At 43.1% G+C, this 23,713-nt stretch overlaps 1 protein-coding gene across 1 annotated transcript in view; it reads left to right on the top strand.

The window, feature by feature from the left end:
• mdn1 (midasin AAA ATPase 1) overlaps positions 1–23,713 on the top strand; it is a 56,492-nt gene that overhangs the window by 16,469 nt on the left and 16,310 nt on the right. The window contains exons 29-74 of the mRNA XM_058614388.1: positions 564–702; positions 876–1,008; positions 1,215–1,345; positions 1,931–2,069; positions 2,364–2,478; positions 4,952–5,212; positions 5,291–5,488; positions 6,123–6,331; positions 6,432–6,554; positions 6,695–6,892; positions 7,006–7,113; positions 7,248–7,436; positions 7,838–7,927; positions 8,028–8,291; positions 8,387–8,651; positions 8,737–8,896; positions 9,729–9,845; positions 9,929–10,137; positions 10,220–10,368; positions 10,913–11,112; positions 11,408–11,631; positions 12,121–12,234; positions 12,498–12,627; positions 12,933–13,039; positions 13,366–13,499; positions 13,946–14,112; positions 14,197–14,317; positions 14,461–14,674; positions 15,258–15,498; positions 15,583–15,706; positions 16,111–16,275; positions 16,358–16,572; positions 17,051–17,438; positions 17,729–17,841; positions 18,012–18,681; positions 18,902–19,063; positions 19,321–19,609; positions 19,716–19,954; positions 20,136–20,231; positions 20,395–20,489; positions 20,610–20,734; positions 21,143–21,295; positions 21,514–21,623; positions 21,942–22,015; positions 22,455–22,638; positions 22,749–22,893. Coding sequence (XP_058470371.1) covers positions 564–702; positions 876–1,008; positions 1,215–1,345; positions 1,931–2,069; positions 2,364–2,478; positions 4,952–5,212; positions 5,291–5,488; positions 6,123–6,331; positions 6,432–6,554; positions 6,695–6,892; positions 7,006–7,113; positions 7,248–7,436; positions 7,838–7,927; positions 8,028–8,291; positions 8,387–8,651; positions 8,737–8,896; positions 9,729–9,845; positions 9,929–10,137; positions 10,220–10,368; positions 10,913–11,112; positions 11,408–11,631; positions 12,121–12,234; positions 12,498–12,627; positions 12,933–13,039; positions 13,366–13,499; positions 13,946–14,112; positions 14,197–14,317; positions 14,461–14,674; positions 15,258–15,498; positions 15,583–15,706; positions 16,111–16,275; positions 16,358–16,572; positions 17,051–17,438; positions 17,729–17,841; positions 18,012–18,681; positions 18,902–19,063; positions 19,321–19,609; positions 19,716–19,954; positions 20,136–20,231; positions 20,395–20,489; positions 20,610–20,734; positions 21,143–21,295; positions 21,514–21,623; positions 21,942–22,015; positions 22,455–22,638; positions 22,749–22,893 — 8,196 coding nt within the window. The remainder of the gene's footprint in view (positions 1–563; positions 703–875; positions 1,009–1,214; positions 1,346–1,930; positions 2,070–2,363; positions 2,479–4,951; positions 5,213–5,290; positions 5,489–6,122; positions 6,332–6,431; positions 6,555–6,694; positions 6,893–7,005; positions 7,114–7,247; positions 7,437–7,837; positions 7,928–8,027; positions 8,292–8,386; positions 8,652–8,736; positions 8,897–9,728; positions 9,846–9,928; positions 10,138–10,219; positions 10,369–10,912; positions 11,113–11,407; positions 11,632–12,120; positions 12,235–12,497; positions 12,628–12,932; positions 13,040–13,365; positions 13,500–13,945; positions 14,113–14,196; positions 14,318–14,460; positions 14,675–15,257; positions 15,499–15,582; positions 15,707–16,110; positions 16,276–16,357; positions 16,573–17,050; positions 17,439–17,728; positions 17,842–18,011; positions 18,682–18,901; positions 19,064–19,320; positions 19,610–19,715; positions 19,955–20,135; positions 20,232–20,394; positions 20,490–20,609; positions 20,735–21,142; positions 21,296–21,513; positions 21,624–21,941; positions 22,016–22,454; positions 22,639–22,748; positions 22,894–23,713) is intronic.

A 23,713-nucleotide genomic window follows, 5' to 3' on the forward strand; every position in this document is an offset into this window, starting at 1 on the left:
AAATAGTAGGCTTGCATTATAAACACCATGAAATATTAATGTGATATAAAGTAGGGTATAAATAGAGAATATGCATGTATACATATTATGCTGGAGCACATTCTTTAAGGTTAGGTTGTTTTCAATTTTTAAGTCTCTATTTCTAAATTTTGTATTTAAATGACATCTTTTCATTTCATCTTTTTCTATGTTATTGTCTCATGTTGCTGCACAAGATGTTGCCATCTACTACTACAAAGAATGATTGTTTAACATTAAAATAAGCAATAAGCATTTTTCAGTTGTACATGTAAAACAAATTTACCTCAGACGTTTGTGCATGTGTAGTAAATACGAGAAGCTCCAGCTTTGTTGTTTCCATCTTTCTGTTAACCACAATGTGATGCTGATTGGGAGCCGTACATTTCATATTGAGCATTAGAGTTATTGAAAGAGTGCTTTATAATCTCTAACAGGAACTAAGATAGATTGGACACTGCAAACTCAAAGGAAATGATTGTGAATGAGCACGTTGATTGTCTTCTAAACTCGCTCTGGTGTTGTCTCGATGATCTGATTCGCAGGTCCCTTCATCGACAGCATTGCTGGAGTTCCAGAGGAGTTCCGGCATGTGGTGTGGACACACAGCATGAGGAGACTGGCTGTGCTGGTGGGACGGGCTCTTCGATTCAATGAGTCTGTCCTGCTTGTAGGAGATACTGGGTAAGACGTTTCCACCTGGAGAACATATACAGAATATTACCGTCTAATTATTACTATTTTTACAAACTCTACTGCAGGAATTAGCACTTTATGTTGCTAACAAAACGTTTGGTCAGACTGACCAGTAAAATAAAAGCTCAGAAAACTGATTGAAGATCATTATCCCCCACCAGATGTGGAAAGACGACGATCTGCCAGCTGTTTGCTGCTTTGACCGGACAGAAGTTTTTTTCAGTCAACTGTCACCTGCACATGGAGACGTCTGACTTCCTGGGAGGCCTGCGACCCGTCAGACACACACATCAGGTACTGATCTAACCACAGCAGTAAAGAGTCTGACTTTTTTGAACTATATCTCCTTAAAATGTCCTTCAATGTTGATGCAAAATAACTCTAATTAAAGCTTACATTTGGCCAATGGCAGAAAAAACAAATTCTAATTGTTGAAACGCATATTATAATCTTTGACTTTGTGGATTTGTGGGAGAATCACTAAATTAATGTGTGTGTAGGCGGATGGTGAAGACGGCAGGCTGTTTCAGTGGCATGATGGTCCCTTGGTGCTGGCCATGAAGGAGGGTGGAGTGTTCCTCATGGATGAGATCTCCTTGGCAGATGACTCTGTACTTGAAAGACTCAACAGGTACTTGCACACACGCACACACACACACAAACAAAAAAGAGAACTCAACGTAAATATAATTGATATATTATATAATATCTACATAAACATACACTTACCTATATTAATAATTTGGGTTATAGAAAACTGATAGCCATATTTAAACAATGTGTTTTGGACCAATTTCCTATTAAAAAATAAATAAATTATGCTATTAGTCATTGATAATGCTTTTTTTTATGTGGCGCTCATAACTTGTGGTGTTACCCAAACACTATAGTTGGCCCCTTGTTTTTCTATGTATGCACATTTAATCTAAGTTCATATCTTAGACAAAATATGCAGTTCTGTGCAGATGACACTTGAATGTATTTAATTTAAGAAAACCAGAAAGGGAAGTACAAATTAAATATTAAAAATCACAGCGCTCTCAAAAAATAAAAATGTCACACCAAACCTGGGTGTGGTACTTGACAATGACATTTTATTTAAAAAATAAATAAATAAATACAATTTAAAAAAAAAAAGGTCCTCTGTGCCTTTATGTCAGCACCATATACAAGCACATGCAGAGAAGCCCTTTGACAATGTGTTGTGTGTTTGCAGTGTTCTAGAGACAGAGAAGTCCCTGGTGTTGGCAGAGAAGGGCAGTGGGGACAATGACGACGTGGAGCTGATCAGAGCAGATGCAGGTTTCCGCCTGGTCGCCACCATGAATCCTGGAGGAGACTTTGGCAAGAAGGAGGTGAGAACAAAAAGCCTTGACAAAAGAATTCAGGATGAAAGTGATAGCAACAGTAGTATAAGGTAATAAAATACTGGAATCTGGAGGATTTGACACATTTTAAAGTGTGCTCACTTGTTTAGACCATGGTGCTAATAACATCGATCCCTGTAGGGGCCATACTTTGTTTTCTTTGTTGTTGTCATTTATCTACTGTATATATCGTGGATTTAATAAATTATGTGCAGTCAGAGAAAGTGTGTAATATTAGTCACAGGTCTTGTCTGACTTAGGTGTGTTTCTGTTTTTGCACAGCTCTCTCCTGCCCTCAGAAACCGCTTCACAGAGATCTGGTGTCCTCAGAGCAACAGTCGAAGTGATCTGGTTCACATCGTCCAACATAACTTGCGCTCTGGCCTCTCACTCGATGGTAAAGTAGTTTGGACAAGTGCAGCCCAAGTTACAGTCATTAAAGTCTTTTTTTTATGTGTGAAAAACAAACTTTTAACCGACATTTATTTGTTAAGCTTTCATAGTTGATATAGCAGTGCTGTGTGAATGAGTTTGTGTGAACTGGTGAATGTCAACTATAATATGAAAATAACTAGTACCGCGCGCGGTTCTGAACGGGTTCGAGCCGACCCACGCGGGTCGCCGTGTGCCACGGCTCCCCGCGTGCCTCGCGCTCTCACCCGTTCATTCACCGCGCGCGGTACTAGTTATTTTCAGTACTAGTTATTTTCAGTACTAGTTATTTTCAGTACTAGTTATTTTCAGTACTAGTTATTTTCAGCGGCGTCCCTGCGCATGTCGTTCCAAATTTCGAGGGGGATCGGGCAACGTATGACAAAGTTATAGGGCACTTCCTGTTTAAAATGGCAGACTTCCTGTTCGGTCAAGTGCGTGTACATAAACGTGTTCAGGGAACTTCCCTTGTCTTACATATCAAGTTTTGTGCAGATCGGATAATCTTAGAGTTTACTTCCTGTTTCGGGCATTCCACTTCCTGTTGGGAGGTCATCTCTTGCAGACATGCTCAGGACAGGTCCCTAGTGTCACATAAAAGGTTTCGTGCAAATCGGACAACGTACGGCAAAGTTAGAGGGCACTTCCTGTTTAAAATGGCCAACTTCCTGTTCGTCTCCGTAAACGTGTTCAGGGAAGTTCCCTTGTCTTACATATCAAGTTTTGTTCAGATCGGACAATGTAAGACTTTACTTCCTGTTTCGGGCGTTCCACTTCCTGTAGTGAGGTGACCTTTTACGGACATGTTGAGGAAGGGTCTGGGGTCCCACATACTAAGTTTCAAGTGGATACAACAATCCCTGTTGGAGCAGCATCAAAAACTATAAATGTAATTCTGTCTGCTGTCACCAGGGGGCGCTGTATTTGAAAATGAATATTTTCATATAGACGTGTTCAGGGCTGGACTGTCATCAATCCTTGCAAGTTTGGTTCAGATCGGACCAGGATTGGCAAAGTTGTAACAGTTTGTTTTTTTAGAATTTTCTACCACCACCAGGAGGCGCTGTTTTCAAAATGTACCGTTTCAGCAACAAAGTCGTCTTCAGCAACTAACCATCATCAACTATAGCAAGTTTGGTTGGGATCAGACCTTCCATCGTGAAGTTATAAGAGTTTCATTGTCTGTTATGAAAAATTATTATTATCTCCAATTTTGGCGCCCCCTATCTCGTACGCCATACAATATTTTAAAAAGCTTTTGATAACTTTTGATGCTCAACTCGTCCACATTGATCTCACCAAGTTTGAAGGTGATCGCACAAAAGCTCTAGGAGGAGATAATTGAAATACAAGCTGTCATATTGTCTGCTGTCACCAGGGGGCGCTGTTTTAGAAATTTAATATTTTCATATAGACGTCTTTAGGGCCGGACTATCATCAATCCTAGCAAGTTTGGTTCAGATCGGACCAGGATTCACGAAGTTGTAGCAGTTTGATTTTTTGTCCCAAAAATCCGACTTTGCGTCGTTGCCATGGCAACACCGTTAAACGATTTGTCGTCATATTGATCACGCATCATCTACCATGTGTTTTGACTGTTGTCACCAATTTTGGGTGCGGTACGATTATCTGTGTAAAAGTTATTCCCGAAATCGTAAAAAAACTTTTTTTTTGTGTATTTTCTTTCACCACAAGGAGGCGCTGTTTTCAAACTTCACCGTTTTTTCATAGACGTCTTCAGCCATGGCCCATCATCAATGGTAGCAAGTTTGGTTCGGATCGGACCTTCCATCGCAAAGTTATAAGAGTTTTTTTTTTCTGATGCGAAACATCAGAATCATCACGAACTTTGCCGCCCCCTATCTCGTGCGCCGTGCGACATTTGAAAAAACTTTTGATACCGTGAGCTCCTCAACTGGTCCACAGGGACCTCACCAAGTTTGAAGGTGATCGCACGAAAACTCTAGGAGGAGTTGGTTCAAATACCATTGCTGCGAATTCGCCAAAATCGCCAAAAAATCGCCAATCAACCCAAGATGGCGGATTTCCTGTTGGGTTTGGATCATGGTCATAATGTAATTTTTTCTTCATCCTGACCCACTACACATGTGTACCGAATTTCGTGCATGTGCGATATTTGTGTTGGTCATGGTGAATTTGGACAGGTGGCGCCGCACTTATTGGCCCCTCCCACATTCAATTTTCGACGCACATTCCCCGAACCTTTTTCAGACGTAAATTTACACCAGGATTGATGCGGTCACAAAAATTGGTGAGTTTTGGGGTATGGGAAAGGCCTCAAAAAGGCAATTCATTTGGGGGAATAATAAGAATAATAATAATAATAATAATCCTTCCAGTTTCAATAGGTTTCTTGCAACCTTGTTGCTCGAACCCTAATAAAGCCTTTTTTCAACTGATGTCTCTGTGAATCCCAGGCTGTGATATCGCAGAGCTGATGTTGGACTTCATTGAGTGGCTGACCCAGCAGGACTTTGGCCGGCGCTGCATCCTGAGTGTCCGAGACATCCTGTCGTGGGTCAACTTCCTCAACACTGTGTGCGAGCGGGACGAGGACGGCTTCATGACCATGGGAGCCATGGAAGATGAAGAAGAAGCAGAGTGGGACCTCAGACTGGACACCGTCACCGCCTTCATTCACGCCGCGTGTCTGGTCTACGTAGATGGCATTGGCTCTGGTAAGCTTGACTTTTTTTTTTTCACCGAGAGTTTAACTCTCAAAGGACATCAGGTCTTAGTCTTCTTTTTTCTTGCAGGAACCACCGTGTCCAGTGCAGACAACGCCCTCCTGGCTCGCCGGCTGTGCCTGAGCTTCCTTCAACAGCGGCTGAGTAAGATAACCAAGCTGGACCAAGAGATGATGGACGCCCTGAGAGTCTATGACAGCAGCCTGCCACGGAAACCCCAGTGGGGCGAAGACTTCTTTGGCATTGACCCCTTCTACATTGCTTTGGGTGTGGACTTTAACCTTTACGAATACATTTATAGGTATCATTTTGTTTTGATAGTCCATTGTTGACTCTAGCATACTGGCAGTTAGGTAATTGTATGTCACTTGTCACTTGAAATTGACATCTTACTGAATACATGTTGATTACTTATAGAGAGTCATCAATGGACTATCAAAATAAAGTTTTTCCCATTTATAAGATGCTAATTTACATCATCTGTTTTAGTAAATAATCAACAGATTAATCGATGATGAAAATGATCCGTAGTTGCAGCCCTAATATATATATGGAATACCAAGTTTAGTGAACCCCCAGATCAGTGACACTGTTACACATTTTTAAAGGTTAATTGATAATGTTTTATCTAAGGTCAATGCAAAGATGGTGCTCATTGAATTCCAAGTAGCTGAACATGCTTAAAACCTGGCATACCTGCTTACAGATCTAGTTTGGTCAAGAAACTGTTTGAATAGTTTGGCTAAAATACTTTTTTATCAAGAGTAAAATAGAAAGATCACCATAAGTCTCTTGAAAACACTGGTTCATCACATGTTTCTTTGCCATTATGTAAATACAGTGTTCAGTTTCCCCTCCCATGTTTGAATCAAATGGCTCTTTGCTCCATATGTTCACCCAGGGCCCCAGACTGAGAGCCGCAACCTGTCAGATTATGCCATTGCAGCGGGCACCACAGCAATGAATGCCCAGAGGCTGCTGAGGGCACTGAAGCTGCAGAGGCCCGTGCTGCTGGAGGGAGCTCCTGGTGTGGGGAAGACCAGCCTGGTGGCAGCGCTGGCAAAGGCATCTGGGAACTATCTAGTCCGCATCAACCTGTCGGAGCAGACGGTAAACCATTTTTTATTATTATTTAAAGCACAGGAACTTTGTACAAAATGAGCTTAACAAATAAATGGCTCTGGTGCTGATAATGTGTCCCCTCCTGCAGGATGTTACTGACTTGTTTGGGACTGACCTTCCAGTGGAGGGAGGGAAAGGAGGAGAGTTTGCGTGGCGCGATGGTCCACTGTTGGCTGCTTTAAAAGCGGGACACTGGGTTGTCCTGGATGAGGTAGACACTTACAGACACTATAGACAGCTATAAAAATAAATGTGTAACCTGTTTTTTGCAGACAATCATACAATAATAATGGATTATGCTAAATAAAATGGTGATTTTAAACTAATTTGCCCTGTTCCTGTCTCCGAAAGCTGAATTTGGCCTCTCAGTCGGTGCTGGAGGGTCTGAATGCCTGCTTCGATCACAGAGCAGAGATTTATATTCCCGAGCTGGGCATGAGCTTCCAGGTCCAGCATGAGAAGACCAAGATCTTTGGCTGCCAAAACCCCTTCACTCAAGGTGGCGGGCGTAAGGGACTGCCCAAATCCTTCCTCAACAGATTCACACAGGTGAGTAGCACCAGTGCATCCATCCATTGTCTCACTGCTTATCGTTTGAGGAGTGTGAGATGAATGAGATAGAGACAATAATTTGCATTTCTCATCCTTGCTTGTGTTTCCAGGTTTTTGTAGATCAACTCACCTGCAAAGACATGGAGTTCATAGCAGGCTCCATATTCCCTGACATTGACAAGGAAATCATTGCCAAAATGGTGGACTTCAGTAACAGGGTAGGTTTCTTTCCCCATGTTAGTGTCACATGTTTGATTGGCCTTAATAAGCTGAGTTAAAGACATAACCTGCTTGTATTTACAGAATTATCTATGTTTCATTTGTGTGAATTGGCTCTTTTTGCCTCCCGTAGCTCGTCCAGGAGGTGACCGTGGAACGGCAGTGGGGTCAGAAAGGAAGCCCCTGGGAGTTCAACCTGCGCGATATGTTCCGTTGGTGTCAGCTGATGCAGGCCGACCAGTCGCCAGGGTTTTTCAGTCCTGGTCAGCATGTAGCTCTGGTGTATGCTGACAGGATGCGAACAGAAGCTGACAAGGCTCAGGTAATAACTACGACTATTTATACCAATAATACCAGAAATTAAGTATTGACTATCAGTTCTATGTTTTTACTACATTGTTATATTATAGCAAAAAGCTGTCAGAGCTTCCTACTGTTGTCAGTGATTTATTTTATGGTGATTCCATCCGACTCTACTGTGAGTGCTGTATGTTATGAATACTCATAACACTATCAGCACTGTTAATAAGTTAACAATTATATAATGCAATGACAACAGGGTTTACAAATTACGGGTCATTCTAAATGAATTTGAGCATGATTTTTGTGTCAATCCTATTCCCTAACATGGCAGCATGTGATTAGAATATCTCTGGGATACATTTTTTTTGTGTGTGTGTGTGAACTTGGAATAAAATTAATGTATTTTCTCATCCCATGCAGGTACTCTCTGTGTTCCGGAAGGTATTTGGGGAGGACTTTGAGCCTTACAGCGGCTCCAGACAGTTCCACATCACTCCACTCAACCTGCAGGTCCAAACAACGTATCCCTTCTTTTCCACATTCAAATGTTTAAAAATTTGGCAAAGAAATTCATGTATATTTTTTTCTTTCCTGTGGATTGCCTTTACAGGTGGGCTTTTCAGTCCTGCAGCGCAGTGGCGGAGCCCCGGTGGCCCTGGACCCCCCACTGTCCATCACCCACCAGGCCCTGCGACCGCTGGAGTCCCTGATGAAGTGCGTGGAGATGGGATGGATGACAATACTAGTCGGCCCCACTGCCAGCGGAAAGACCAGCCTGGTGAGATTACTGACTCTGTTGACAGGACACCGCCTCAGAGTTATGGCCATGAACAGTGCCATGGACACCACTGAGCTGCTGGGAGGCTTTGAACAGGTAACCAGGAAGTCAAGTTTCTAGTTTTGCTAAAATGTCATCATTGTTTAAAAACGGAAAACCACTTAAACCAATAACTTCTTCCATTTTTTTAGGTGGATATCATGCGTCCATGGCAGCAAGTGCTGGAAAGCGTGGACTACATAGTTGCCATGGTAATAAGACGTGGCCTCATGTCACTGGACGTTGGCATCCAGGACACAGAGTTCCTGCTGCAGACGTGGGGCCTGTTCTGCCACTGGCTGAAGGATAAAGAGATGCAGAAAACTGGGGGAACGGTCGACTCTGAGGCTCTGAACAAGCTGGAAGTCATCATCCTGCTCCTGCAGAAGCTCAACACCAAGCTCAAAGTCTTCACTGGTAATAGATGACAGGACACTGTCTGATAAAAGGGGAAATTGGATATAAGAATGGAGTAAAAAAAGTATTTCTGTTTGTCCTCCAGACATGTCCAAGCTGCAGATGGACTTCACGCTGCTGAAGGAGCGACTGGCTCAGCTGGAGGACGGCTGGACAAATGGAGGCTTTGAGTGGTTGGACGGCATGCTGGTCCAGGCCCTGCAGGCTGGCGATTGGCTGCTCATGGACAACGTTAACTTCTGCAGGTGAGGAACGTGAAGTGTCACGCTTTCAGATATGCACAGAAGTCCAGACATCCTCTGGAAAGAGGAGAATGTTGGCAGAAGCCTCTCCAGATATTTTCTTGCCAGTTTACCAGTCTGAAATCTGGCTCTTCCTTCTGAGTGAGCTCTATGTGATGCTTGGAAGATTCTTCATCTATTGTGAATGCATCTCAACCAGATAATCTGTCTGTCTGTTTGTATACGTTTATGTTTTGTACCGTTTCCAAAATCTACTAGTGACAAATCTACCGACGTTCTGTCATAAACTTAAATACTGTCTGAGAAGGAAATGTACAATTTTAAAAGATAGGGTTAGGGGTAAAAGGAAATATACCCCTATATATATATATATATATATATATATATATATATATATATATATATATATATATATATATATATATATTTTGTATTAAAAATTGTATCACCATGATAAAAAAAAAATTCAAGAAAAGCATCCAAAGCACCCACATTCTTTTCATTTTGTAAAAATATTCTCTTTTATTCTGATCACATTTCTTCACCACAAATACTTTTTATTGACCCCATGCAGGACAAGAAAGAGAAATCAATGTGCAACCCTTCTCATAAACATGACTGAACATGCGTACTGCTTATTACAGAAGCTGCTACATGATGTGTATTTACTGTTTATCACAGCTGTCAATCAAACATACACACTGGCCCACCTAGCGATTTTTTAGGGACAGTATGTACTTATTTAGTTAGATTGAAAGAGAAACTTAAACATAAGAAAGCCCCAGAAAGTGTATTATTGGTCTAACATTGGGTTAATTGTGTTTTAAATGTGTAGTGCCTCTGTCCTGGATCGACTCAATGCCCTGCTGGAGCCTGGTGGATCCCTCACCATCAATGAACGTGGTGTCATAGATGGGAAAACGCCCCAAATCACCCCGCACCCTAACTTCAGGTAATCATGAACAACTGAAGCTTCACTTCCTGTTGAAGTCATTAAATATGAGACAATACTCAGCTGATGTGTCTGATGCGCAGGTTGTTCCTGACCATGGACCCAGTGCATGGGGAGCTCTCCAGAGCCATGAGGAACAGAGGGGTGGAGGTTTACATCCCAGGGGAACATGAGGGCGTCTGCTGGGACAAGTTGGACCTGAAGACCCTGCTTCACACTGCCGGAGTGCCTGGAGACTGTGTGTGTGATCTGCTGATTGAAATACATAAAGGCATCAAATCTGCCATCTGGGGTAGGTGCTGAAACATTACAGCCAAATGACAGTACGTCAGTCTGTCTGCAGAGGCTAATGAACTAAAACATTTACGTTTCAGATTCCCCGGCCTCATCAGTGGCCTCACTCCTCCATGCTGGCACCCTGTTGTCCTGTCAGCTGCACAGAGGCGTGGATTTACCCAGCGCCCTGCAGCACGCCTGTGGAGAGGCATACTCCCTGTGCCAGCGCACCACTGCCAGCCAAAAGGTATCAAGGCCTTATTTTCAATACATCTTCATCCATCACCTGCGGTGTCCCCCAAGAATCTGTTCCGGGACCACTTGTTTTCTGTTTATACACTCCTTTGGCAGTTTATACGGTACATTTAGAGCAGGGATGAGCAATTATTTTCCCCAAGGGGCAACATGAGAAACATAAAATATTGTCGAGGGTCTGTATTAATATAGCACTTTTCTGGTCTTGATGATCATTCAAAGCTGCTTTACATTACAGCTTTGCCATTTGATCAGCACATCTGTGTGCAACATATTTTCTATTACTCATCTTTCACATGCTGCCAGCACAGGAGTAATGTAGGGTTATGTGTCTTGCCCAAGGACACCTTGGCATGTAGGCTAGCAGAGGCAGGAATAGAACCCACAACTTCAATTTTATAATTTAGACAAAAGAAAAATGGGAGACACAAATAATAAAGAAACAAGTATTAAAAATATAATTTAAGACTAAAAGAAACAAAATACATTAGGGGCCATACATTAGGACAAACATTGCTGTATCTTTTTCCCTTCAGCAAGCCCAGCATGTGATTGAGCAGCACCTGGCCATCCTTGACACAGAGGACTGGGGCAGCGGGCTGCTGTGTGCTGGGGTTTGGCCCGACGGTTTCCCCTCCGCTCTCCTCTCCACAGAAGATTCCTGCTTCTCTGCCATTCTGCGAGACGGACAGGTCCTGTCTTTTTGCCTGAACACTCTCAGCCTGCAGGGCAAACGGTGAGGACGACAACAGCAGTCACACAAATGTGTTAAATGTGTTAAATGTGCAACAGATGACTACTAGTGTAATTAGGCCAGTAAAGACACAAAATAAGTCGCTATATTATTTTGTAGGTATATTATGCAAAATCTAGGGAGAAATTACTCAGCATATTAACCATTACTTTTTACCAGAAAAAAAAAAAAGAGCAATAACAACAAACAACTCGATGACCAAAACAAAAGAATGTCCCAGTTTAAAGTTTTATCACAAACCAACAAGTTTAACATAGTATGTCACACATTTGCACAGGAATCGTCCACTGAGTCTGAGTGACCTGCAGAGGGCGTTGCAGAGCAGTGGCGTCAACGAAGGCCTGGTGTTCTCTGAGGGTGTTGTGGACCTGGAGGAAGGAGACACTCTGAAGCTGATCCCCACAGCAGTGAGATTTGTCACAGAGAGAGCGTCTCACGGAGACTGGTTCCTCCGCAGCAGCTGGCTCTCCCACCTGGCAAAGAGCTACAAATACACTCCTGGTTTGTTTTTTGTTTGTTTTTTTTACTCAAAAATGAGTATTCATATACAATGATGTGTTTGTTTTTGTATAAGATTGCAACTTTAAAGGTCCAGTGTGTAAAAATAGTAACATCTCATGGTGAGACTGTAGATTTAAACAATGCAGGAGTCTTCTTTTCACTTCTCCCTTTCCCAAGTGCTTCAGGAAATGGTGGTGGCCTTCATATAAAGTTGGCCTTTATAAAACAAAGTCTCTGCCTAAAGGACATATGAAAGGTTTATACTTTACAATAAAGTGATGAGTAGCAACTTCAGGATTTGCCAATTAACCCTACCTAAATGTTACACCCGAGATCTTTAATCTATTTGTGGGTTTTTCTCAGGATGTTTAAATGGACACATCTGTCTATGCATCATATTTTAACTGCAAAAAAACATGTGAAAATAGTGTTTTTTTCCCCAGTCCAGAGGTATTTAATTCCAAGCTATGCTATTGTTGACTCTTGCAGATTCAGCTCTGGTTCAGGTGGAAGCAGGAAACCGGGCTCTGAAGGCTGTGTTTGGCAGCAAACTTGCCACTAAGGGCAAGTCACTGGCAGAACTGCTGCAGCCTCACAGCACAGGTAAACTGACCTCTTCTTCTGACTTCTCTTCTTTTTTTTCTAGTTTTGAAAAGTTAATTTAAGAAGAAATCCATGTGGTAATTCATTGCAGCTTGCTTTAAACCAAATGTTTGGCTGTATTACTCGTTTGTTTGAGAAGTTCTCAGATCAAAGTAGTTGTTTTCTTTTTTTTTAACTGGAAAGGCAAGTTGTATTCTAAATTCTAAAAAGAACAGTTTCCCCAGCATCTTAAATATGAATGACTGTTGTGTGTTCTGTTGCAGATGAATACAGGATTCTGGTGGACATGCGCTGGAACAAACAATATCTGGATATTTTAGCCAATAAATGTAACTTTGAGGACGAGGAAAGATACATGGAATTCCTGGAGGCACTGAACACTGTTGCCAACAGGTAAACAAACCACTTAAAATAGTTTGTGCAGGATTATATTCAGGCATGACAAAAAACTGACAAAGTAAAAACAATTCAGGGGATAATATCATGTATCATGTATACTGTATATATTATGTTATTTAGATTTTTAATTGTTTTGTGTGGGTAAAGGTTAAAGCAAAACCTTGCTGAAACCATTTAAAACTGTTAAAATATAATTGTTTGTTTTGATATTGGTACAGAAGTCATTTTGTATTACATTTTTTGTCCTTGCTGGATGGATTTTTGATTTGTGTGTCTGTGCGTGTGTGTGTGTGTGTTAGGATTGTTCTGATGATGGACAGAGAGGAAAGGTCTGTCATTTGCTCTTGTGCCATCAACCTGTCTGCTCAGAACTGTGCTCTGAGGATCGCCACAGCCTTCAGCAAAGGTTTGTATACATGGGGCCAAAATACCAAACAGAAGATCCTGTACACAGTTTAACTTACAATGATAAATGAATCACAACCTTTTGGTGCTAGATCTTCATCAGGCAAAGGTTTCTTTTTGGGAGTAAGAGGCATTATCTTAAATAAGAGCTGCTATAACATGTGATCAATCACAGATGTATAACAAATCCTTCATCTTCTGTTACTTGTGGAGCCACGTTTTTCATCGTCAGTCATAGAAACTCTTCATTTCCGTAACTATTAGTTCCTTTGGAAGTCAATTTGAAGAGTGCAAATGTGTTATTTTTATGCATTTTATTTTCTACAGGTACTGTTGATATTGGTCACCTGCCTCATCCAGTGCTGATGCACCTGCAGTCTTTCTTTGACCTGTGGAGCTCCTTCACCCTGCAGGCTGTGCAGAGTGGACAGAACTACATCTCTGACCACATCATGTTTGAGGTGAGGACCTTTTACATCCATGTTTTTCCTTTCCTGTGTTGACTTTATGAACATATTTAACTCTGCTGGTACCGTCACTCCTGGTTTTATAGCTGTTACCATAATAATTTATACTGCTCCTTCTAGCAGCCAGTGGTACTGCTTTTACTGATATTGTTACTGCTATAATTACTGTTATTTCTGCGTTTATTACTGCTGTTACTGTGACTACTGTTATCTGCTATCTATCTACGTCTATTAGTGCTATTGTGACTGCTGTTATCCTCTTCCTCTTTCTACCGGGAGAGAGAAACTATCTTGTTAATATGGCTCAGATATTTCAGGCAGTGGTTTTAATATTTACCACTTAGTTAGCTACTGTATGTAGTTAACGCTACATAAATCCATTAATTCCTTAAAATGACCACAGGTTCTCATTTGTCGTACTCTGTCTGTGTTGTGTTTAGATGCTGCAGCTGCTTCAGTGGCTGGATCGCTTCTGGGACGTGTGCAGCACGCTGCCGGCTGACTCTCAGGGCATCTCCATCCTGTCCCTGCACTGGCAGTGGGTGCAGAAGCACCTCATCCTGCGGCTGCCGCAGCTGCTGCTGGGCGACACTGACGCAGCATTCGAGTAAATATTTCTCTCCACAATCCACAATGCTATATTTTTTTTCATTGCCCACAGTTGATAAATTTCTACTTTTTCTGTGTCCAGAGGTCTCCAGGAGCTGCAGGTGGTCTCTGCAGCCATCCAGACTGTTCTGTCCACCCCAGTGTCTGTGGCCACAGCTCTGAAAGGCATTCAAAAAACTCTGGGGAAAGCGCTCCCATTCAAGGTGGGGAGAGACGCTTTCATTTTCATGATCAGATACATGTATTTTAAATGTTTTCTTCTGTGCTTTCTAATAAGTTACCAAAGCAGCAAAGGTTTATCTGAGATGTATCTGCTTTCTTTCATTAAATAAACCACCTTCCTCAGCTGGAGTCAGTGGGTAAGTGTGCGTCTCGGCTGCGGCTCCTGAGCAAAGTCCTAGAGGTGAGCGATCTGAGGCTGGACGGCACCACTGGGCTTTTGAGGCAGGAGCTGGTCCGACTTCAGGGTGCTGCCCTCAGGCTGGACATCAAAGAGAGTCTGCTGGAAGCCTGCGGCCTTGTCCTGCTTGCCAACAACCAGCTGGATCCACAAAAGTCTGGTGAGCAAATGTGTATACCTCTTTTGAAATGAGAATGTATGTCAGTCGGTTGACAGGTTTGTTTAAGTTGAGTTGAGCCAAAAACATCTAACTGCTGCTGCTCATGGCTACAACTAATGATTATTTTCATTATTGATTAATCTGGTGATTATTTCCTTGATTGATCGAGCAGTTGTTTATTCCATAAAATTGCCGTGGTGTGAGGTAACAGTGTAGCCACTAAGGAATGCGGTTTAGCAAGAAGGAATGAGGTTTAAATCCAGAATCCCATGTTCTCTTCATGTGCATATGGGTTTTCTCCTGGATCTTCTGTTTTCTCCTACTATCCAAAAACATACAGAGCTTAATTGGACACTTTAAACATATATATCCACATATGTTTGCTTTCCTAATAATAATCACATATTCACATACTTTATACAATATATTATGTGTCTAGCACCATCACAAGTCAAAATATCCTGTAGCTCCTCAGAATTGCACTTCAATCACCACAAAACAGAGAATTAAAGGAATTTCAACTCTATGGCATTTATGATATTAGGGTTTTACACTATATAAAACATTTTTTGTCTCCTATCAGGAGTGCTGGAGCGGTTGGTGTTGTGTGTGGAGCAGCAGCAGTTCCGCATGACCTCCACTGGTCTCTTGGAGAGATGCTCCATGTCTGAGGGTGAGGAGCCAGCAGACGGTGTCCACCTGGCCCGAGAGGAGCTGCAGCAGCTCAGCCGCAGAGTCCAGCTCTGGCCCCTGATGGAGGGACTGGCTGTACTCAACCAGCTGCGACTCAGCACCGACCTGCTGCACCTGGCCCTCTCACCCAGGTAAAAAAAAAAAGATCTGCTCCACACTTCACACATTTGTGCTCTCTGTCCTTGAATCAGCTGACGTTTGAATTGATTCTGCAGTGATCAGGAGGCAGAGGACAGCTTGCGTCGGGAACTCTCCAGGCATCTTCGTTACTGCCTTCAGTCCACACCAATGAATGTCAGTCAGCTGCAGCCACTCTGGTTCCTGCTCAGCAGTGACAGGGTCAGTATAATAAGCATCCCCTGAAATTCACACTAAACATTTGGCTGCCACACAACAAACACAACAACACACTACTGTAACACAAGGAAAAAAAGATTTAGTCACTAAAAAATGGCTCATCTAAGAAAATCTTCACCTGCTTAACTTTATGGTATCTTAAGAATACGCTCTTAGTTTATTTCCGCTGGTAAAAAAAAAAAAATTCCACAGGAAGAAAGAATTTACTGAATTTACTGATGAAGGCAATCATAGACCAACAACTTCAGTGTCATGTGTGATGTAAAATCAGAATTTAGCACACTTCATTTTCCACTTTGAAACGCTGCAAAAATATTGCTGACTATATGTCAGTAACTCATTCAAAAACATTAGTAATGATGAGTAATGATTCTTCTCTCCTCCAGCCGGCTGAAGAGCTGCAGTTTGTGTGGTCTGAGCTCCTGTCAGAGGCTCTGTCCGCCTTGTGGACCAGCTACGTGACCTCAGACCCAGACCGCTGGCTGAAGTGGGACCCACTGAATCCTGAGAGACAGCTGGGTCCAAAGCTGCCGCACGGAGCAGATAATATGGTGCTGCACCACAATTTTAGACGGATTTTCTTCTATTACCTTTACAGTAAATTTTACTTAACAGTTCCTATGTCGTTTTCAGGGTCCAGCCTTGCTGAGTAAAGCAGTGTGGTCGCATTGCATGCTGGGAGTGCTCATGAACTGCGAGACTGGACAGCAGTGGGAGCCATCAGCTGCCACTTTGCTCTCCCTCTCCCACGTCACCCTGGGGGAGTGGAAGGAGAGGATCCAGCAGCTGCAGGATGTTTCTGCAGTGTTGTGGGACAATATGGCCATCCCAGCACTTGCCGAGTTCAGGTAGAGGGAACATAACTATTGATTATTCTAAATTATATGCTTTGCACATCTATAACGTGAAACACAGCATGTCCACCCTGACACAATGTATGCTATCTAAAATGTCAAATGTTACACAGGGGGAGATAGTAACTTCATGCTCCTGAAAACATTTTGGCTTAACATTTTGAACACATTTGCCACTTTCATGGTAAGGGCTTGAAAATCTGAATTCTACTGAAAGCATATTTCCACAAGGAGTAAAAAGTGAATTTCTAAAACTATTCAAAACAAACAAACATAAACTTGGCCCAGTATTTTGTAGCAAAACCAGTCAATTACATGAGTAAACAAGTAAAATCAGACATTACAGCAGCACAGTTTCAGGCAATTAACAACTCTTATAACTTAATGCGAATATACATGTTTAGGTTAATGAGTAAATAAAGATTACATTACAATAAGGCTGCAACTAAATGTTTCTTTTACTTCTGACCAGGGGCACTGACTTCAGACTGCAGGGTGCGGTCCTGCGTCGCCAGCTTCAGAGCATGGCCGACCTGCTGCCTCTCAGCCTGCAGGAGGGCTACATGGAGAGCTGTGAGAGCCTGGTGGAGGATCCAGACCCCCTGATAGCTGCCCAGGAGATCCAGACGGTCTTCAGAGACTTCCTCCCCCCCAATCTGCTTCCCGACAGCCTGGTGGAGTCCTGCCTCACCTGCCTGCAGCAGTATGTTCAAAGCAAGGTGCAAGGCTCCAACTCGCTGGCCCGGTCCGGGGTCTTCTGGGTCAACATGGGCTTGCTGCAGATCAAAGTGTGGACGCCACAGACCATCTTTGACCCCGCTGTGAAGAGGGCCTACAAACTCAACTACGCTCAGCAGGAGGTCAGCAGCTCTCTGTCTGTGTTGCTTTTCATCCAGTGCAGTTAGTGAATTGCAAAGCCTGCAATTTAAAGTTTAGCTCATAGTTCTCGATGTTGGATTCCAGAGAAATAGCACTGGTGTTGTTGTTTTTGAGTGGGGACACTGTGGCAGAAAGGGTTAACTGGCACTTTCAGGATGTTTGCGGTCACATGCTGCAGCTGGACCATCACTAGAATGTAATAGTGTTTAAACCTGGAAATACATTATTGGTGTTTGTGTTGACATGACATGTTCAACTGTGTGTGTTGCAGCTGGCTCTGCTACAGGAGGAGTGGAAAGGTCGCAGCCTGTCGTCTCAGCTGATGACCGGAGCAGAGCTGGAAGAGAGCAGCACCACCGATGGATTCCAACATCCCCGAATCAGGTTGGAATCAGCAACACTATGTGATATTCCAACTGTCTCTATGTCTGTTAAGACAGTCAAAAATGGCTTGAATTACATGTTTATTGAGGATCACAGCAAACATGGTTGAGAGTCAGGACAATGAGGCAGATCAGCAGCACTTTACTTACATACGTGACTTGTGGTTGTAGGTACCTGTGGATCCGTATGCAGCAGGTGAAGGAGCAGATAGCCGAGCTCTCCAGGAAGCAGGCGTGTCGCCCTCATGAACCCCAGTACGGTCGACTCTTCCAGGACCTTCAGCACTACCTCTGCAGCATTGGCCAGGCATCTCGAATCCAAGACCTGCTGTCCCACCTGCTCAAGGTGCTGCAGGGCTCCTCCTCCAAATCCAGGTCATTTGTTCAGAGTCTACTGAAGGAGGAGGCGGTGTGGCAGAGCTCACAGCAGCGCTTCTCCCAGAGGCTGCTGGAGGATTATCCCCTGTACCCAGATGTGGTAGGGCCAGTGCGGACCGGCATCCTCCAGCTGCGGCACGGCATGAGGCTGGTAGCCTCACAGGTGGCCGCCTCGCTCACGCCTGTACCAGGACTGCACAAGCTGGTGTCCTGCCTGCTGGCCTTCCCCTCCTTGTCCTCCAGCCTGCCATCTTCCCTGGCCCGCGCAGACTTCCTGTGCTCCACGGAGTGTATGGACGTTCTCCGCTGCCTGGTGAAGCTTCTGCCCCAGCAGGCCCCCGAACATGTCCTCCCACAGCCCTCCATTCTGCTTCTGAATGCTCTGTCGCACATGCAGTGCCACACTCTGTCCACAGGAGAGTTCAGCAACGAGGCACGGAACCTCTTCAGACACATATGTCGGGTAAGAGCTTTGACTTAAGTCCGTAGCATCCGTTTTGCTTATTACCTTATATTTTCATCGCCGTGGGTTTGGTAAATGTATGCAGGATCAGACACTCTACCATCAGATGTGTTTATCTCAGCGACATCTAATAATATGAATCTTGAGGAGTGTTTTTTCTCACTCATTTCAAACTGAACTGATGCCGTCTCTGTTCTGACTGTATCATGATCGTCCTCAGGCTCTGGTGAATGAGTGGGACGAGCAGGAGAGACGGAGGAGAGAGCGAGAGCAGCTGGAGGCCAGTCTGTACCGCAACCGCTCTCAACTACACGGCTCGGGCCTGACTGAGGACGAGCAGGAAGAGAGAGACTTCAGACACCAGTTCCCTCAGTTCAACAAGGTATTCGCATACGACTGTTGTTGATGCCTAATATGATGCTGAACATAAAGTTCACACAATGATGTTTGTTTAAACAAGAGAGTTTTAACACAGTACTTGTTATTACTTTGTATTTGAGTTTTTAAATGCCTGCACAAGAAAGAAAGGTGTCATATATCGGTCATCATTGGTTGCTCATCGTCATAGAAAAATCCCTATTCTTCGTCTCTCTAATTAAATCTCTCTGAGCTGATTATTGTGTCCATGCTCTTAATCAGGACTTTGCTGACATCACGTCTCAGCCGAGTCTGGAGGGTCCAGCAGACTCTGGGTTGGAGGAGGAGGAGGAGAAAGCAGCTCAGCATGGGTCCACTGAGAGCAGCTTCCTGTCTCCAAATGCCATGAACACATTGGTCCTGGTGCATAATCGCCTGTGTTTGGGATACGCCCGATCACTGTGGTATCAGGGCACAGTGACAGCCAATCATAGCAAAGAATCCATCAAAGCCCTGGTCTCGTCCTATCAGATCGCTGCCCCTGTGATGTCACGCTTCTATCATCTGATTGGTTGGTATCTTTGGTTTCAAGAATATTGTCCAGCCTTTTTCTACCAGCTCAAAAAATGTGTTTGTGTAAACTGGCTCACAATGTCCTGTGGTTCCCTCCTCCTCAGATGCTGAAGTGGACCAGCAGCTGACAGGCAGTGAACTGCTGCTCTCTGCCCTCCTGCAGAACACGGTGCAGGGCTCAGGAGGTCCTGACGCTCTGCTCGTCACCTCAGAGGGACCATATGACTTCTATCAGCAGCACAACATGAGCGAGGCCTCCCACTGCCTCCCCGTTCTGGAGCAGCTGAGTGCAGCAGTGAAGCAGAGACTCAGCGACTGGCCTGAACATCCAGCACTCGTACAGGTCAGTTAGGATTATTTACATGAAGACCCACAGTGATGGAGCAAGAAGGGATTTGGGGGTGTTCCATTTATGGAACTCATACTAGAACATAATCAACAGGTGGAAACTGAATACAATTATGACCATGGATATTTCATATTCATAAAAATGGGGTTGAAAGCATTTTTTTTTGTTTTGGCAGCTGACTGTGGTGATGGAGAGGATCAGATCTTTCAGTTTGGCCAGTCCACTTGCCAAGTTCCTAAATGGTCTGGAGATTCTGCTCAGTAAAGCACAGGTGAGCTTTCTCTTTTTTTTAAGATTTATTTCGAATAACAGATGATACGTCATTGATCTTCAACTATTAAGTCAGTGGCAGTTTTAATAGCTGACACAGTTTCCAGGTGGCATGTCAAATGTCTGCTAGCTGTAGTTTTTCTAAAAAAAATCCATGTTTTCAGGACTGGGAGAATAACGCCAGTCGCTCAGTCTCTCTGCGGAATGAACTGGAACCAGTCACCCAGCTCATTATCCAGTGGCGCAAACTGGAGCTGAAGTAAGATCACCCGGGATTGAATCAACCATCATCTAATGACTTCTCTTAAATTCATCACATTTACCCTGTTTCTGTGTTTTTAATGCAAATGTCTCCTGTCGTGTCACTTCTGTGTGGTAGTTGTTGGTCGAGCAGTCTGGACAACGCAATGAAGCGGCACTCTGAGAAATCAACCCCACACTGGTTCTCTATCTACCAACTGGTAGAGAGGTACCTGGAGGAGCAGAGTATGGAGGCGAACACAGGTAAATATTTAATAATCTTTGTTTTTGACATTTTTAATTAAGCAGGTAACTTTAGAAAGTCTCAGTTATGGACCGTGGGTGGGGGTGGCCCCTGGCAGGGGGTTGGCTTCCCCTCTGGGTTGTGGGTGGGGGCTGGGCTCTGGGGGTCAACGCTGTAGGGGATGTTGTGCTGGCCTGGACACGGGTCCTGCCTCGTCTGGGGGACTGTGCTCATCGGGGACCTACCTCAGACGGGTGGAGATTGATAATACCCTTCCTCGGTTACCTTTTCTTAATGTGGTTATTGACTATTACTGTAAAAATCAAACTCCTTTAAGTCTGTTACGTCAGCCTCCTTTTAAACTCTGTCCAACTTAAGTAAAGCGTATAACAAAAAAAAACGAATCCTTCCTGTGATTGTCCTCTCAGGTGATGAGGGGGAGCGTCTCTCTCTGTCCTCCGTGTCCTCCACTCTCCAGGCCTTCATTGAAGGCTCTAGCCTGGGCGAGTTCCACACTCGTCTGGCCATGCTGCTCAGCTTCCACTGTCACCTCCTCCTGGTCCCCAACCAGCCTGGACAAGGTCAGCCATCACTACTCTGTCTTATAACAATCACATGTCTTTTTCAATATTATTGAAAGAGAATTCAGTCACAGTCGTGCTTCCTCTTCTTCCTCTTCTAACTCTCCTTATCAGATGTCACTGATTCATTTCAAAATGCATTTAGCTGATGAGCCATAGTTCCAAGTCAAACCAGTGCAATATTTAAAAAAAAAGATAATTTTCTGCTTGTTTTCCAGAGTCTTTGTCCAGTCTTCTGTGGAACCTGCACAAATACTACAGTCAGTTCTCTGATTGCATCCACACCAAAATCAGTCAACTCAGGCAGCCCATTGAGAAGGAGCTGAAGGTATTTATGTTCATTTGCCTCCTACTTTTAAAACCTTTGATTTTTTTGTATAAAAAGGGAAAAAAAACTTTGCACATCCAATTAAGACAAGTGCATAAAGAGAAAAAGGTTGTTCACTGAGTGAAATCAAACTTTTATAGGTTTTTATTTTGAACAATGACAAAGATAAACAACTACATATTTTCACATTAATACATGTGATTAATAATACCCTTTATTTTTATTTTTAATTAAATTACAACTTCACCAAAAGTCAACTTGTAATTCACTTTTTTCCTTGTTGAAAGGCTTAGTTGTAATATAAACTGTTGTTTTCAGGACTTTGTTAAGATCTCCAAGTGGAATGATGTCAGTTTCTGGTCCATCAAACAGTCTGTGGAGAAGACACATCGGTAAGTCTTCCATCTCCAATGCAATGATGATTTTGGGACTGTTGCTTGTAACTGCACTTCTATGTTCAGCCCACCTTCTCTCTTCGGCTGTCTGTAAATGCAAGGAATATCCTTGTGACGGGTCAAATGACATGCTTCAAACGAATAAGGTGACTTACTAAGGGCACCAGTGTGTGCAGCGCCGACTTTCACGTTGGTCAGATAAGAAATGCATGAGATATTGGTCGAAATGCAACAGATATATCTCTAAAAGAGCTCCTTCTGGCCCCAGTTTGCTTCATATCTTCAAACTTGGCAACTTGACTTCCACCCCCTTCAAAAACAACTAAATAGAGAAATAGAGACATGACAGTATGCTTATTGTAGATAGAGGACACAGAGAGTAAGAACATTTCTGCACACATATTAGTGAATGATGACTATTGTTCTTTTTTTCTAGAACCCTCTTCAAGTTTATTAAGAAGTTTGGGGAGGCTCTGAGTGGCCCCAGTGTTCCCGCTCTAGTGGAACAAGGAAGCAACACAAGCTTCGACAGTGTTGACGTCAACGCAGAAGAAACACCCATTCATCGAGTTCACCAGGCTCTGAAGAGCAACCTGCCTGGTAAAGGCAGAGATCTACAGGTATGCAGTGTGTTTATTATCATCATCATTATTATTATTATTGTTGTTATTTCAACATAATGTTTAAATGATCTATTAACCAATTACCTGAGCTTAATTGTGTATTTCAGAATGAGTGTCCAGAGGAAGGAGTCGAAGCGTCTTCTCTACAGGGACGCCTCCCTGCTCTCACCAGAAAAATGAAGAAAATATGTGTCCAGCATGTGAAGAAGAACCTGGTGCCTGAGCTGGCTGAAGACCTGGACTACTTCACAGGTAAGAAAGATGTAACGGTATGAGTCAGACACAGACCAGGGCAAATAAGGAAGCAAGAGAAAGGGAGACGCAGCAAAATAAAAGATTTATTTAACAAAACTGAAGAAGTTCTAAGGAAAATCCTGTAATAAAAAATGAATAAATCCACAGATCAATAGACTAGGTCTATGGTTCCTAGCCCTCAGGGGTGTTCCTGGGATCACAGGTTATGAAAATTATATTTTTCACCCAATTGGATAATCAAAAAAAGTATTAAAACACATTTTGTTCCACATTTAAATGTGTTAAGTTATTTATTACTAATGACTGTGTGGCCTCTGAACCTTGTACTGCGTGATGTAAGGTGTGTAAATGTGCCTACTCTGTTCGGTTGTTAAAGAAATGTGTTCAAGATGAATCACACAAACCAACATGGTTAACTGTCCCTGCAGTCGCAATGTGTTTTGCTAATATAATTATCTATGAACTGAGAATAGGAACAAAAACCTACAGCTGCTGTTTATTTTAGTAAAAGTTGGTTTATAACTAATCACTTAATGCATTGAATACATGTGTGTGGGCAGAGGCTTGTGGGTTGGGGGGGCTCTTTTGTCTTGGACACAAGCAAGAGGCGGTTTAAAGAAAAAAAGAAAAGTTGGGAACCAGTGGACTTCTTCAATGTTTTTTGTTTTACTTTCTTTGTGTGGTTTCATCTCATCTTAAATCTCTTCACTCCTTATCTTAAATCTTTCTCTCTTTCTGTCTCGTTCTTTAATGCTACTTTTAATAACCTCTTAACCAAGTGTAATGGATTGTGTTTTCTCTCTCTCTCTGTTGTTTT

The sequence above is a fragment of the Solea solea genome, chromosome 17 (assembly GCF_958295425.1).
Source record: "Solea solea chromosome 17, fSolSol10.1, whole genome shotgun sequence".
NCBI classification, from domain to species: Eukaryota; Metazoa; Chordata; class Actinopteri; order Pleuronectiformes; family Soleidae; genus Solea; species Solea solea.